Below are 16,677 nucleotides of genomic sequence, written 5' to 3' on the forward strand. Positions count from 1 at the left end.
GTATTTTGGTGTTAAGCGCATGTACTGTTTTAAGCTCTGGGTCATTAGGCATGATTTCAGCAACCTCATTATTTTTAATGGGTAGCTCACTTTGCCACAAAAACTCTGGACCTTTAAACCAGTTAAATTCCAGTAGCTGTTGAACACTTAATCCCCTTGATGCGTGGTCTGCAGGATTACTTTCAGAAGATACATGATGCCACTGATGTGGGCCTGTGTATGACTTTATTCTTTGAATCCTATTTGCCACGAAAACATGAAATATCTTTGCATCATTATTTAGGTATCCCAACAGTACCTTGGAATTTGTCCAGAAATGCTCTTGAAGATTGCTTATCTCCAGCTCATTCCTTAACTTTACACCTGTTCTTGCTGCAACTACAGCAGCAGTTAACTCAAGCCTAGGGACAGTGGTGACCTTGGTTGGGGCTACGCGTGCCTTTCCCATGACTAGGGTACAATGAACATTCCCTTGTGATGTCAGTGTTCTTAAATAACTGCACTGTCCATATCCTGTCACACTGGCGTCTGAAAAATGGTGTAATTCACACAGTGTAATGTCAGTGGTTGCAGGTAAGAAACATCTTTGAATTCTCACTTTTGACAGGTTTTGAAGGTCTAAGAGCCCCCTGTGTACGGAGTTGATCCGAGAGTGGCTCATCCCATCCAACTTTCTCTTGACATAACTGTTGCAGGATTTGTTTTCCTCTTAAAATGAAGGGTGCCACAAATCCTAATGGGTCATAAACTGATGCTACTGTGCGCAGGATTCCTCTTCTCGTCATTGGGTGTTCTTTCACTATAATTCTGAACGGAAACTCATCAGAGGAAATGCACCACTGAACACCAAGTACTCTTTCCATCAGAGGCTCTCCAAGTGCTACATCCAAATTTTGAATACTTTCAGCACACTCTTCTCTCGGTAGTGACGTTATCACCTTTTCACTGTTTGATATGAACTTGTGTAATCTTAGTTTACCTGTGCTACACAGATCTCTTGCTTCTTTGACTAATTTTATTGCTTCTACTTCTGTTGTAACACTTACAAGTCCATCATCTACATAAAAGTTCCTTTGAATGAACTTGACTGTGTTCGGAGTGAATGTTTCCTCACCTTGTGCAGCTAGATGTTTTAAACCAAAGTTAGCACAACCAGGTGAAGAAGCAGCACCAAATAGATGTACCTTCATGCGAAAGACTGAGGGCGGAACACTTAGGTCACCATGCTCCCACCATAGGAAGCGTAAGTAGTCCTGATCTTGAGGTGTTACATGGAACTGATGAAACATACGTTCCACGTCGCATATGATAGCGATTGAGCCCTTCCTGAACCTACAGAGCACTCCCACCAAAGTGTTTGTGAGGTCAGGCCCTGTTAGCAGGTGCTCGTTCAGTGAGGTGTCTTGATATTGTGCAGAACAGTCAAAGACTACACGGATCTTACCGAGCTTTTGAGGGTGGTATACCCCATGGTGAGGAATGTACCAGGCAGGGGTATTACATAGCTCTTCCTCTGGCACCTTCTCTGCATCACCACGCGCAATAATGTCCTCCATGAAATTTACATAGTCTGTGTAGTACTTTTGATCCCTTTTAAATCTGCGTACAAGACTACTTAAACGCTGCATTACACTTGACATGTTATTGGGAAGATTTGGTCTGTCGCTTTTAAAGGGCAGTGGCATTTCATAATGTCCATCTTGTTTTTGCTTGATTCCTTCTTTTAGCTTTGTTATGAAGCGGACATCTTCTTGTGAAATACTTGTCTCTTCCACTGCTCTCTCTGTAAAGTCTGACTCAAGTGCCTTGATTACATCTGGATATGCCACTTCTTTAATTTGTGTCTTGCAGATGTAATGGACTTCATTCTTTAGCTTTGTGGATAACTCAGCTTCTGGTATTACTTGTTTTACAGTGATGCGATGACTTACTCCAATCACATCACTGCCTGCATCACAAGACTCACAGTAACGTATGATGCTCCAGCCCAAGTCTGTTTTCTGGGCGTATGGCTGGTTTTCTTCACCACATACGACTTCTCTGGGCATTAAGGTTTGTGTACAGTTGTACCCTAACAGAAGCCCTATTTCACAGTCCAATGCTGGAGCAATATGCTCACTGAGATGCTCCAAATGTGGCCATGCCCTTGCAGTGTCTGGAGTAGGAATATGACTACGATTAGCAGGTATAAAGTCACATGTGTAAACGACTGGCACAGTGAGTTTCTTCTTGGAAAACAGTCCTCTTATTTGCAAAGCTTCAAGTTTTGTGCATGGTACAGTTGCTTTCTTGGATGACATTGTCGATAGTTTGAGTTTAACTTGGGTTTTGGTTATGTCCAAACTGTCTGCCACTTCATTAAGAATAAATGAAGAATCACTCTGTGTGTCTAGCAGAGCGTAGATCAGTACTTCTTTACTTGGCTCTTTTTGTGTGGATACATAGACCGGTACTATTGCAGATGTCTGGGTGTTTTTGCTTTCATGAGTCACTCTATTAAAGGTACTCTCATTGATTGTGTCTTGTGACTGTATTACCTGTTGCTGGGTCTCCTTCACATCCCTTACTTGTTGCTCTTTAGGCTGTTCTTTCTTTGTCTCTTGTCTTTGTCTTTCTTCATGCAGGCATGTGGGATGCCGTTTTGAGCAGGTGTTACATATCATCCGGTTGCTGCAGTTCTTGGAGAGATGACCACTATTTAAACAGCCAAAGCATAATTTTTCACATTGAATGAACTTGACTCTCTCAGTAACTGGTTTCTCAGCAAACTTACGACACTTGTGTAAGCTGTGTCCTGTTCTTTTACAAAATACACAAGACACTGTGCTTCTTTCAGTACAGTTAGTTGTAAAGATTTTCACTGTATCTTGTCTCTTATTAATAGGTGTAAGTAGAGGTCTTGTCTTTGGTTTCTCAGAGTCACTTTGTCTTAGAGCTTGGTATGATGTAATGGGGTTACATGCAATACTTGTCTCCATTGAAAGGAACGTTACAAAGTAACTGAAACGTGGGAACTGTTTGTGCTCCAGCTGATACTCTGTTGCTTTTCGGTTCCATCTATTACTTAACCAGTCTGGTAGTTTAGCAGCGAGTCTCTGATTCTCAATAACATCGTTAAGGACATTTAGATTCTCATTATTACTCATTGCAGATTGGCAGCTTTGTAAAAAATCCACAAACTTTCTTAACTCTGCACTATCTTTTCCTGTAACCTTTGGCCAGGAGTGCAACTTGTCTCTAAAAGCTTTAGCAATGACAAAAGACTCTCCATAACGTTCATTGAGAATGTTCCACGCTGCCCTATATGAATCTTCAGAGCTGATCAGAAAATAGCCATCTAAGGCCTCTTTAACACAGCCGCCTACATATTTCTGTAGAAAAAACATATTTTCTGCAGTGGAAATGTTTTTTCTCTCTATTAGAGTCTGAAAGGACGCTTTCCAGTGCTTAAACTTAAGTGGATCCCCACTAAATACTGCAGGTTCTGGAATAGGTAGTCTATTAGCAGACATAGCTTCTGCCAAAACCTTTACAAGCTCACCTGTACTCTCATGAGTTACATTTAACTCTCTTAGAGGTTGTGAAGGTTGACTAGCAGTGCTCTTAAACTTGGTAACCTGTACGTTGGCTGGGTTCAGCGTGATACTTTCTTGCTTTACTGAAAGGTAATCTTCTTCATAAATTTGTAGTTTTGCCTTTGCTGCATTGAATCCTTTCAGATGTTCCAATCTTTCAATTTCTCTTTTCAAATCCTCAAGTGACCTTTTCCTGGAAGCACTTTTTTCTTGTTGTCTCCTTAGAACAGCTGCTTTCTCCTCTTCTCTTTTTAACTTGCGCTCAATTTCCTCCTTTTCCTCTAGGAGGCGTTGTGACATTGCAGCAGCTTCTTGGTCTGCTCTTATGCGTTTGTCTTCTTCTTCAAGCATTCGCATTCTTTCTCTATATTTCTCTTGTTCAGTCATTATCTTAAGTACAGCCTTTGTGGCTTCATACTCTGCTGCAGCTTCTTGTCTTTTGACAGAGGAGCCATAAGACTTAACTGTATTGGCTTTAAACAAGCTGTGATCTGAGACACTGACAGAGCTAGAGGATGTAAAAATAGAGCCGGCATCAGGCCATACAATCTCTTGAATTTCTCCTTTAACATGAAGTTTGATGTTTTGCAAAACTAGCGTAGTCACTGATGTGCATTTGTCTAGCTTGGAACGCATGTCATGAGGTGGTCCATCCATTGTTCTATATTCATCATAAAGACCATTAAGCTCGGCAACTTCCTTTTGTGCAATGTCCATGTGACCTTCAAGAATGTCAACTGAGTCTCTTTTTATAACATATTTCTTTGCCACTTTGATTAATGCTTTCCATCTGTCATAAATACTGTCAAAGCGACCCTAACCCTTCTGTCCGCCAACCACACTGCACGTTACTGTAACCACGGTATCACTTCCACCTCGTCGTTAAGTCAATAAAGAGTTCTTTTTACTGATGACATGAATTTGGCTTTAATGTGAATTGTACAGTCTCGAAGTTGGTATGATTACAGCACCATCTTGATCACAATATTATGTCACCGTCGAACTAAAACACAACATAAACTTCAATGAGATAGACAAATAGAAATAAAGATATGAAATTATATATAACATAAACATACCTCGCTGGCTGACCCATGCTTGGAGGTAGAAATGAGGACCTAAAACAATGATTTAAAGATTTTAGCCCTTTCTAACTTAAATTGGCCCTTCCTGCTGCAACTTGCAACGCTCATGCTTCACTGAGAGCGTGCATCACTTTTTTGCGCACCAGCCGAATCAACATGCCATACATTAGTTCCTATCTGAGCATTTTCAAAATAAATGTCCTAATGATACGTAAATATGCATAACGCTTAAATAAAATGTATTCAATAAACCACGGCAGTAAAACACGGTGATGCGGTCTCTGCTGTCTTCCTTCCAGACTGGGAGACGCTCTGCTCGGCTTCGTAGAGACCGCTTCTCTGTAGGGAACTTCTCTGGGACAGTTTGCTTCTGCAGGCCTCAGAGATAAAGTAAGCAACTCTTACACCTTAATTTCCCCGTTCATGAATGAAAATACCAGATACACAGACAGTATTTCATTCGTACTTAACTTTGCATATGATCGATGATCGTATGACGTCCTTGGATCCAGTTTGAAGAGTTATGTCTTTTTGCCAGCAAAGAGACATCAGCGCGCTGGGCCTCCCCTATCCTGGTCCCGCAGAGGAGCAATGGAAAGAGGTCGACTTGTTGGAGAGGTGGGGCTCTTATTCAGACAGTGGCATCGTGGGAAGTCTGCTGCTACCCCCCCTTTCCTCAGTTGCTGGAAGTCAGTTAAAGCTATTTTGAAAGTTCCAGAAAAGTGTGTACCGGAGCTTTAATGTTGTTTCCATGGCTGGGTCCCAACAATTAATAAAAAAGAGGAGTGTTGGCCCAACTGTATTAAAAACAGATTTAGGCACTCTGGTAGGGACCATGTCCATAGGACAGTTGGTAGGTTTTAATGATCCCACCATTTTCCACAAATCTGCAGGCAGTTTAAACTGATTGAAGAGAAAAGATTTAGTTGGGTCGATCATCAGTTCATTACAACTTACAGACGAATTTACAGAAAGCACTTTACCTACAAAAAAACGAAGAAAACTTTCACGACATAACATCGATCATTGCTGAAGTGCATAGATTTAAGGCAGTTAATTGTCTTGAATAAAACCATAGGAGACTTATTCTCATTGGCAATAATATTAGAGGTGCAGAGACTTTGCCTCTTGATCTTCACAGATGTCATCTATCCAAACCAACTGAGCTTGAACTGTTCTCCAAAGAAGAATGGGCCGAACTGTCAGTCTCTATATGTGTGAAGCTGGTACAGACATAACCCAAAACACTGGAAGCTATGTTTGAAGCAAAAGGTATTATAACAGGGCAAAATTTAAGTTGGCGTAGCTGCTGTGGCCCAGAGCAACTGTTAGTTTTTAGAGGAAACCACAAAGCTACGATTAAATTGGTACAAATGATTGTAATTGTACAGATTAGACGAAGCCCATTTGGGTTCAGGGAGTGAAAACATCTGTGGTGTGTGCATGATCCACCTTTACTCCACTGCTGATCAGCATGCTGACCTCCCTGATGCTGCAGCAGAGGAATGCAGCTGGTTTACTCTCTACGTGTTGATTACAAATGTGCTGAATCCCCACTCACCTCCCTAATGTTCCTAAACCAATCTGCAATCAATCCGAGGATTGTGCTTTCGGTCGGATTCCGTCCAAGGTTTCCGTGAATATAAGTAGCCTCTTGGAAATCCTTTTCCAGCTGGTGGATTGCAGCCAAACAGAACTGATCTCAAATTGTTGCCAGAAAACATTGCATTGCGTAATAGAAAGGTGAACCATCAGGTAGTGATTTATAATGTTGGATCAGGAGGTGATGAGGTCATCCTAACCTGTAACTCTGAGAACTGTGCTGCCTGCTTACAATCAGGATGCCCCCAGTGTGGATTCACCACATTTCAACACTCTGAGACTCTATACATCTTACAATCAATGTCAAAATGTCCCTGAATTTCACCTATCACTTCTACAGTAATACTATTCTTTCGTTCTTTATTTCTTACTTAAAAACATCTGCAGGGAAAATCTTTAAGGGTTTTTAAAGAGTGTTGTGGTAAATATTCGCAGGAGAATGTCCAGCCACATTAGCTTTAAACCTCAGGACATGAGGAGCATCTTCTAACTTGTCAGTGTGTGTTTGGAACAAGAACGAGAAATTTTTAAGTTTTGATCGGAGTGTTGGGACAGCGATATAAAACCTTGTCTTCAGACTATGTTATTTCAGGATATTTTTTGACATAATTTTGTTTTGTGTATTATTAAGGTGTTCATTCTACAATAACTATATGAAACTCATATTGACAGCTGTGCACAAAACAGACACTGCAGATTAGGAGCAAGCCTGCTTTGAGGCTGAAACTCGAGGTTCATAGCTGACACAGTGACACTGTTTCACTGTTTCCTGTTAAAACGTATTTATTATGAAAGACCAATAACCACCATGCACACTAATGAATCAGAAGAAAAATCATAAAATATATATATTTTTTTTTTACCGTGTCCTGTCCAGCAGAGTATCGCTCAGAATTGTTGTCTGAGTGCCAAGAAATTGCCCAACAGATTTACTTTCACAAGCAGAGCATCACAGCTAATGCTTTAAAGCTCTGCTTGATATTTATAAAAGAAACTTTATTATAAACTTCTTTGGGAATATTTCAATTGTTACGGACACGGAGACTGAAATGAAAAGGAAAAAAGAAGCTTGAAAAAGAGAACGATGGGGAAAAAGGGGAGGAAAGAGTAGAGGAGAGAAAGAAGGATAAAGAGAATACAAGATTACACCCTGCTTGCTTATACACCTTCAGCTGTTTTTTTTTTTTAACAAAATAGTACACAGTAATTCTGAATGTAAAATGTACTTAGTGAGAAGTGCAGCCCAATATAGAACATCTGTGTATCTGTCAACACCTGAAGCTTAACACCTGTGAGTATGAGTGTGGACGTTCTTTTGTATACAAGGTTTCTCCACACTAATGAATCAGAAGAAAAATCATGCAATTTTCAAGATTTTTAATATTTTTATTTGTGAAAAAATAGAAACTTGAAATTGAAGTCTTGTTTTTTTTCCAATTCACAATCCTCCCAACGTTTTGCTGCTCTATTACATCACCCCATTCCAGTGAACTACTTTAGTGACTGTACTGTGACAATATGTGAAAAAGGTCACTTTTGCATGAAGCTGTAAATACACTGGTGTCATGGTCCACAGTTAGTAGAATCTAAACACAGAGCTATACAGGCGAAGAGTCAGAGATTAAAAAAAGAAAACAAAGCAAAATTCATAATTCTGTAAAAACAACAAGAATCCTAAAAAAGGAAACAAACATGAGAGAGAAAAGAGGAGAAACATAAGCAACGATAATAAAAACCTTTCAAAAACAACAGGGGAAAAATACACAATAATTTAACAAAGGGAAAAATGTTTGTGACTATTATAGCTAAAATATACAAAAGGAACAGGTTTTACAAGCTTTTAAGGTAGCTGTAATTAAACCTTTACTTAAGAAACCTTCGCTTGATCGAGATGATTTAATAAATTACAGACCTATATCCAATCTTCCATTCTTATCTAAAATTCTTGAGAAAATAGTTGCTAATCAAATGTGTGAACATTTATACAGCAATGACCTGTTTGAAGAGTTTCAGTCAGGTTTCAGAGCTCATCATAGCACTGAAACAGCTCTGCTGAAAGTCACTAATGATATTCTTATGGCCTCAGATAATGGACTTGTGTCTGTTCTGGTTCTGTTAGATCTCAGTGCTGCATTTGATCCAGTCGACCATAATATTCTCTTAGAAAGGCTGGAATATGCTGTAGGGATCAGGGGAACAGCGCTAGGCTGGTTTAAATCTTATCTGTCTGACAGATTCCAGTTTGTTCATGTAAATGATAAATCATCTTTAAACTCCAGGGTTAATTGTGGAGTACCACAGGGTTCAGTACTTGGGCCAATTCTCTTTACTATATATATGCTTCCAATAGGTCAAATTATCAGGCAGCATAGGATAAATTTTCACTGTTACGCTGATGATACTCAGCTTTACTTATCCATAAATCCTGATGAACCCAACCAGTTAGATAGACTACAAGCATGTCTTGAAGATATAAAAACTTGGATGACTTTAAATGTTCTGCTTCTAAATTCAGACAAGACAGAAGTTGTCGTCTTTGGACCGGAGTCTTTAAAAAAGAAACTGCTTAGTCAATCACTTAACCTGGATGGCATTAAATTGACCTCTGATAATAAAGTAAAAACCTTGGTGTTATTTTTGACTAGGACATGTCATTTAAATCCCATATTAAACAGGTTTCTAGGATTTCCTTCTTTCACCTCCAGAACATTGCCAAAATTAGAAATATCCTGTCCAGGAGTGACGCTGAAAAACTAGTCCATGCATTTGTTACTTCAAGGCTGGACTATTGTAATTCGTTACTATCAGGATGTCCACAAAATGTAGTTAAAAGCCTTCAGCTGATTCAAAATGCTGCAGCAAGAGTTCTGATGAAAATTAAAAAGAGAGATCATATTTCTCTTATTTTAGCTTCTCTTCATTGGCTCCCTGTTAAATCCAGAATAGAATTTAAAATTCTCCTCCTCACATATAAAGTCCTTAATGATCTAGCTCCATCATACATCAGAGATCTGATTGTGTCCATATGTTCCTAACAGAGCACTTTGTTCTCAGACTGCAGGTTTACTGGTGGTTCCTAGAGTCTCTAGAAGTAGAATGGGAGGCAGATCCTTTAGTTATCAGGCTCCTCTCCTGTGGAACCAGCTCCCAGTTTTAGTCCGTGAGGCAGACACCCTGTCTACTTTTAAGGCTAGGCTTAAAACTTTCCTTTTTGATAAAGCTTATAGTTAGAGTGGCTTAGGTTATCCTGAGTTATCTCTGTAGTTATGCTGCTATAGGCTTAGGCTGCTGGAGGACATAATGACCACTTTCACCCTCTTCGCTACATTCTCACACTACTCTCCAATTTTGCATTATTTGCTGTTATTTCAGTTTTTAACTTTGTTCTCTCTCTTTTCTCTTCCTAGAAGCTACACCTGGCTTGACACTGTATCTACCTGAGACACCCTCTACAGATGATCCACATGGCCCTGTCTTTCAGTGTTTAACCCTTTCTCTCTCCTAGACATGGCTACTGACTGAGCTTCTACTGTGACTAACTCTATATGCTCTCTTTCAGACTCTAACCTTGAAAACTGGCTCAGAGTTTATCTGTTCTTTCTTTCTAGATGAAACGACTAAAGGAGCTACATCCATTAACATTTACTTTTCCTTCCCATAGAAAGTACTCCTGGATCAGTGCTTCTTTGTTCTCTTTGTGTCTCTGCTCTGTTCTCTCAAACCCCCAGTCGGTCGTGGCAGATGGCCGCTCACACGGAGCCTGGTTCTGGTTCTGCTGGAGGTTTCTTCCTGTTAAAAGGGAGTTTTTCCTCTCCACTGTCGCTACATGCATGCTCAGTATGAGGGATTGCTGCAAAGTCAACACCAGTGACTGTCCACTGTCTCTACATGCTCATCCAGGAGGAGTGAATGCTGCAAGTCACTGACTGGATGCAATCTGCTGGGTTTCCTTAGATAGAAAAACGTTTTGTCCAATTTGAATAAATAACTGAATCTGACTGAACTGTTCAATGGTTACGATTAATTGGAATGTATGAACCTGACTGTTGTGAAGAACCTTGAGACGACATGTGTTGTGAATTGGTGCTATATAAATAAACTGAATTGAAATTGAATTTACAGACGAAATATCAGCATAGGCCAAAAACAAACCAAACACATGAACATTTTATTATTTAATTCCCTATTTGAAACCTGGAAAAACATTAATTAACCAGAGGGTGTTTTCTAAAGCAGACCCTAGAAGCCAGAAGACTAAGGAACAAGTCCAAACTGAACTAAAGCACCCTGACAACTGAAGATACAGCTCGCTGTTTTCCTTTGCTTCTTTGAGGGTTTGATTAAAAAGCTTTAGGTTTAGATTGGAACTGGTTAACCGGTTCCAGTTTTAGACTTGTGAAGCTGATATGATGCTAACCCCAAGTTGCCCACCGATCTGTCTGTCATGAACGTGGCTCTTGAGTCATCTGTATGACTAGAAATGTGCTGTATAAAGATCTGCACTTACTACTCTCCTTTCAGAGTAATCTGTTTTTGTTTTCTGTCTTCCAGTTTTCAGTTATTTAAAGCCTTTCCGTCAGCCTCTTCTCAGCAACCACCAGCACCTTCCTCGCCAGCCCTTCACTCGTCTGGAGCGGGAGGAAAACCACAGAAACTTCCTTCCTCAGGTCCCACCTGGAAGTACGCACACCATTTCTATAATGCCTAACAAGTCATGAGCTTTTACATCGTCGAAATATTGCTCAGACATTATTGGCTGGAAAAGCACTGCAGAAGGTTCTATAATACTCTAAAGGCCTTAGAGACTTGTCTCAAATCCATGCAGTGTGAGATTACATTAGATCTATAACTTCTCCTTGAAGAAATCTCTAAGAACTTTTGGGCAAAGGTTTAGAGATCAGCATTGGAGATATTTTATCATGTAACTCCCCGTCAATATATTAATGTGTTATGGTCTACCGAAATTACTTCTTCTTGGTTGATTCCTTAGAGCATTGTGGAAAATGTCGGAGAGTTAAAGGACGAAGAGAACGCCAGAGACAGTATTGCCAGAAGGACTTTGGTAAGGACTTCTCAGGGGTTGTATAGAGCAGTCAGTATCCTACCAGCAGTGAACAGTCTTCAGAGAGATCTTAGTTAAGCCAGGACTAATTCTCATGGGGGTGTCAAGCAAACTGCTCACGCTCATTAAGATGAAAACTACCTTCATTTTTTTAATGAATTCAAGCCAACTCTACATTATCTCATTTAAACCTCTTTATTTGTTCAAGTTTGACATTGTCGCGGTTTCCTGAGCTGAACAATCATCTGTTTCATTATGCCTGTTTGCACAGAATGGGGCTGCTGAAAGAGTTCTGTCCCGAATCTGCTGATACTTTAAGTTCCTGTTTGTTTATTGCAGAAGAACAATAAAACAATGAAAATAAGTGATTAGAAGAAGCATTAACTTTGTAGACCAAAGAGAAAATGGAGAACTGGAGTACAAAACATAAGGGAGAACTGTTAGGAAGACACAAGAACACCTTGGAGACACAGCTGAAAGGTGTTTTAACAGCTATAGTGCAGTGTAGTAAAATAATCATAAAATCCTAAGAGAGTAAAACAAGTTTTAAGAACTAGAATTGTGTAAAACTAGTGAACCACCTCATTCTTTTTCAAAATGAATTTTTAGAATATTTTTAAATGTTCTTCATCAGCAGTTCTCCAGGCTTCCTGAAGATCCGTAAAAGACTTTCTTTAGACTTTCAGGTTATTCACTCACTTTCAGTCCAATTCACTCGACCATGATATCATAATGTGTGGACCCAAATGCACGCAGGAGGCAGGCATGAGACATGGTTAAAATGAAATATATTTTTTAATGAAGTCCAAAGCTTAGATATTAGTTTTATTAAAATTCCTTTGATTCTTTAAACTGAGATCTGCCTGACTGCTGCTGTCTATACGGGTAAGATACTGACTGACGTAACTACTTCACACATTCACACTCTGAACACACTGAACTATCCAATCAAACTGTTTTACTTACTTCTCTGGTAGTGTTTCGTGGCAGAGTTCTTGGGAAGCTGTACAGAGGTGAGGAGACTCGTTACGACGTTCAGATCATCCACACGTACCGGAACCGCTTCCGGCTAGAGCACCGGGAGTTCCTCTGGGTCCCGAACCTGTGCGACTGCCCCGACCTGCTGGTGGGGAAACAGTACATTCTGATGGTGCGGCGCCACATTAACTACGAACACACGCTGAACCGGATCCTGCTGGAGGAGGAGAGCTACGTGGTGCCGTACAGACCCAGAGAGGACGAGCTGCTGCGGCCGCTCGAGAGGCTCTGCAGCAACAGAGGGCCAAAACTTTCTACAGAAATAGGGGACAGAGTTTAGTTTGTGAGTGGAGACTCAGACTTATACCTGATATTAATTCTTTCATATAATGAATGGCCTGATGAGCTAAGTGTGGCGTCACTGACAGAGGAAACTACATAATCCTTTTAGGTTTCACCTTAATTTAAAATTTGCCACATTATGAATGCAAAGAACCAACTTAACGGTTATGAAAATCTCGGCCAGCTTTCTATTTAAAGCACTTTAGGTGGGTGCAACGCCCACCTTAAACAAATACCAAAGAGAAGGACAGTGACTGAAAACAGCCTTTTTCTCATTACTGTTTTTCCACAGCAACCTCTTAGTTTCCATTCTGTGCAGGATTTGTCTCTGTGTCCACTTTTAGAAACAGCTGCAATGAATTTTACTGAATTTTCTTCCAAAGACACATTTCCGATGTTTTCTTTTAGCTGCAGCAGGAAATATTTGTAGAACTCACAGCAGTGAATTAGCAGTTAATAATGATTAGTCTGAGTTTTTAAATGTGGCTTTATGTAGCAGTGAAGTGTCAAATATGGGACAATTCAGCATTTTAATCGATGCATGCAACTCTACGTCTAATGCAGAACAGCAGTTTTATGGTTTATGAAACAGTCTGCATAAAGCACTGTAATATTCATGAGGCTGGAGATATTTTAACATGGCAGAAATGCACTTTGGTCTTTGCCCCACTCTGATAGCTGTTAATTTGGAAACTAATCTCAGTTTCAAAAAGGCTGAAAGAGATACAGATAAGTTCCACTGGTCCTTTTGGGCTTCTAATGATATGTTTATGGAATAATTACAAACAATGTAGCTGCAGTGACTTTAAAAAGAAAAAATGTGGGCACAAAGTTGAAGTCATTATGGATTTTCTGTACAGGTTCAAAACTATACATACAGGCTCAGCTATCTGTTTTAATTGTTGGTGCAAAAGTGTATAAAATGCTGTTTATTTTGTTGAGGCAAATACATATTAACTTGAGGTTAATTATCATGATTGAGTTCAATGTGTTTAGGTGTAAGTTATTCAGGTGCATCACTTTTCAAATCCATGAAAAGAATGAGGGGCCAGGCCCGATGGTTCGGTTCGGGTTGTGCTTAGAAAACAATCCATGCCTTTCGTGTGGCTCACTCGGGTATCTGCCTGGTTAAAACTCCCGCAGACTGCAGTAGCGACAGGTAGAGACAGACACATCCTTGCTTTATCTCAGGCTGTCTGACCGACAGCAGGTCAGATTATTTCCTCACTCCAGGGATTTTGATTCATTTTTCAGGACCACCTAAATCAAACAATATATTTCAAATCATTTGTTGTATGAGTTTACTGTCCCAGTATGCCCCTGGAATGTACTGACTTAAAAAAAAAACCAAAATGGAATGAAATTTACAGCTGCCTAAATGGATAAGCCTAATGCCTTTTGGAGAAATGTTTTACAAACAGACAGATTGGCCTACCTGGCTACAATAACAAAAAGTATGTTTTGAGGAGAACACTGTACCAACTATCAAGCATGGTGGTGGTAGAATCATGCTGTGGAGGTGTTTGCTGCTGGATGCAAACATGAAGATGGAGGAGGAACTCCAAATTCTTCAACCTTACCTGAAATCAACAGCTACTTGGTTCAAACCTTGGCACGCTTGGGTGTTTCAACAGGACATCGAGCCCAATACACGTCCGAACTGGTTAAATTCAGACTTCTCAAAGGAATTTCCTAAAACCCTGACCTATCTTCTATTAAGATATAGTGGAATATCCTAAAACATTTAGTCTGCGCCAGGTAATCAACCAGTTTAAATGGATCTATCATTTTGTCAAGAAGGCAAAATCCAGCTAGAATGATGGCAGTTGGCTAAAAAAGTGTGTGATTAAGATCCAACTATTCAGCGGTCATTTGACCAAATATGAGTAGGGCTGTATGTATAATTCTGATCCCATGTGGGTTAGAGAAAATCCACAATGAAGTGCATTCATCTCTTGTTTTTAAAAAAAATCACTGAAGTTGTTTCTAATGTAGTTATTCCAACATGGAGAAAGAATAGTTCAAATAAATCATTAGTAGCCCAAAACCCCAAAAATATTACATTCATCAACATCCATGATGTCTCGGTTTGAACTTCCGACTATAGCTTCAGCAAGTAGGATATTGACTGGTAATAACCTCCCAACATTACTGCAATTCAAACACTCCGAGCTGTCTCTTTAAGGACAACAATAACCACTTTTCCATTGCAGGGACTTTCAGCCATTACCTGGGACTCTTAAAGCCCTCCACCCAGTTAGGTACAATTTTACTCAAGTAATTTCAATTTCCCAAGTCCATACTTTCCTGGATAAAAAGTCCCGGTCTGGGAAGGTTTATGTGCTGAGCAACGATGATTGGTGGACCCTTGCTACTTTTTGTGATCTTGAATGGACCAAAGGAAGAGGAAGTACGGATACGGGATATGTTAAAAAAGTTCCTAGGCCTTTCATAACAGTGGAAAAGCATACAAATTACCCAGGATTCCTTTTACCCAGGTAAAAAAAAAAATCCCAGGTATTAAAATCATGGGACCTTTGGTGAAAAAAGGGCAAAAAAAAGCTAAATGACCTGGAAGGGTCACAAGCCCCGAGTGTCATGTTTGAGTTTTAGGAGACTCAAATGCAGAGCAAACCATAGATACGTTTGAATGGTTTTAATGAAAAACGATGAAAAAAAATTGAGTCTTGCACTAAGATGCACGAGAAGAAATCCTAAAACTCTGGGAACACGGAGCAACAGAGGTACGAAGACAACAGGAGGATCCAGGGGAGAGTAAAGTGAACCAAAGAGTAAATATACACTGAGGCAGGGGTAGAGAGATGACAGGAAAACCAGAAGAGCCAATCAGAGGGAATGAAAACAGCTGAGGCAGAGCAATCAGGGGAGATGTGGACCAGCTGAGACAGAAGAAAGGAGCAGAGCAGAGAAGGAGAGGAAAAACAAATAAGCATGAATGGAGCTTAACAAGAAACCATGAGAAACAATTTCAAACTGAGATCAAACTGGAAACTAAAAGAGGTTTTACAAGAGAAACACAAAGTAATGAACTAAAGGAACACAACTAACAATGAGCACAAGGAAAGCACTGATATGGAAACAATTAAATAGAATATGGCAAAACCTTTAGAACATAACCAAGCAAAAAATGCTGAAGAACATGATCACAAATGAAAACCAAATCCTAACACCTCTGGATCGTGACACAGACGTTCTTAAGTCACATGACTTAAATGCTAGGAAAATAGCTTCAGGGCTTCCTGGTTAACTTCTTTATGAAAGCAACAACATAACCTTTGCATCGCTGCAACCAGTTTTACATGAACAACAAAGGCATCGCTTGAGCACCAAAACTGCAAACATACAACCACATTATTGTAAAACTGTTAGGTTTGCTCCTGTGGAACCTGTTGTCTGCCTGTAGTTCTGGTACATTTCTGTTCAAATGAAAAAGAAATGTTGTGGAAAATGTGTATTATTGAAGAGATTTACCACAAAAGGAAATATAGGTTTATTATTTTCTTTTTATCTAAGAATAAAGTATAATGGTTCACAGTGTATTTTGTATAAAGTACGCATAACACATGTATCTTCCTTCATAATGTATTTTGCTTATTTGTGGTACTTGATGCTAAATGTTTATCAGTGAAATTTTTTGTGGCACATTTTATGTTTTACATTAGAGAAATATTTAATTATACAGTATTTTTATTGTGCAGCACTGATCAGCTGCAGATCAGTACAGCTTAAACACAATTATACTGTATGTGATGTGCCTTGTTTCACTGATCTGTAACCTCTGTTTGCCCCTTAAACCTCATAAAATTATGCTAAAATTGTTTCTTTGTTTCTGAACATGTGACATGCAAGAACAGGAGAACCAGGAAATGCTGAACCCATGGTTGCTATGCTGATTGGCGCCTCAACCGAGGGGGAAGGGGTACCAGTCAACATACTGACAACAATTTAGGTCTCAAACAAGCAGTTGCTGTGTGAAAACTGTGGATCATATTAAAAATCCTGCTAAACTGTT

At 39.7% G+C, this 16,677-nt stretch overlaps 1 protein-coding gene across 1 annotated transcript in view; it reads left to right on the plus strand.

Annotated features, from left to right (window-relative positions):
- Positions 1-16,677, plus strand: part of adamtsl5 (ADAMTS like 5) — a 94,275-nt gene extending 77,598 nt beyond the window's left edge. Inside the window, exons 11-13 of the mRNA XM_047363161.1 lie at positions 10,814-10,942; positions 11,253-11,324; positions 12,302-16,677. Coding sequence (XP_047219117.1) covers positions 10,814-10,942; positions 11,253-11,324; positions 12,302-12,642 — 542 coding nt within the window. The 3' untranslated portion in view covers positions 12,643-16,677. The remainder of the gene's footprint in view (positions 1-10,813; positions 10,943-11,252; positions 11,325-12,301) is intronic.

The sequence above is a fragment of the Girardinichthys multiradiatus genome, chromosome 4, assembly GCF_021462225.1.
Source record: "Girardinichthys multiradiatus isolate DD_20200921_A chromosome 4, DD_fGirMul_XY1, whole genome shotgun sequence".
Classification (NCBI taxonomy): Eukaryota; Metazoa; Chordata; class Actinopteri; order Cyprinodontiformes; family Goodeidae; genus Girardinichthys; species Girardinichthys multiradiatus.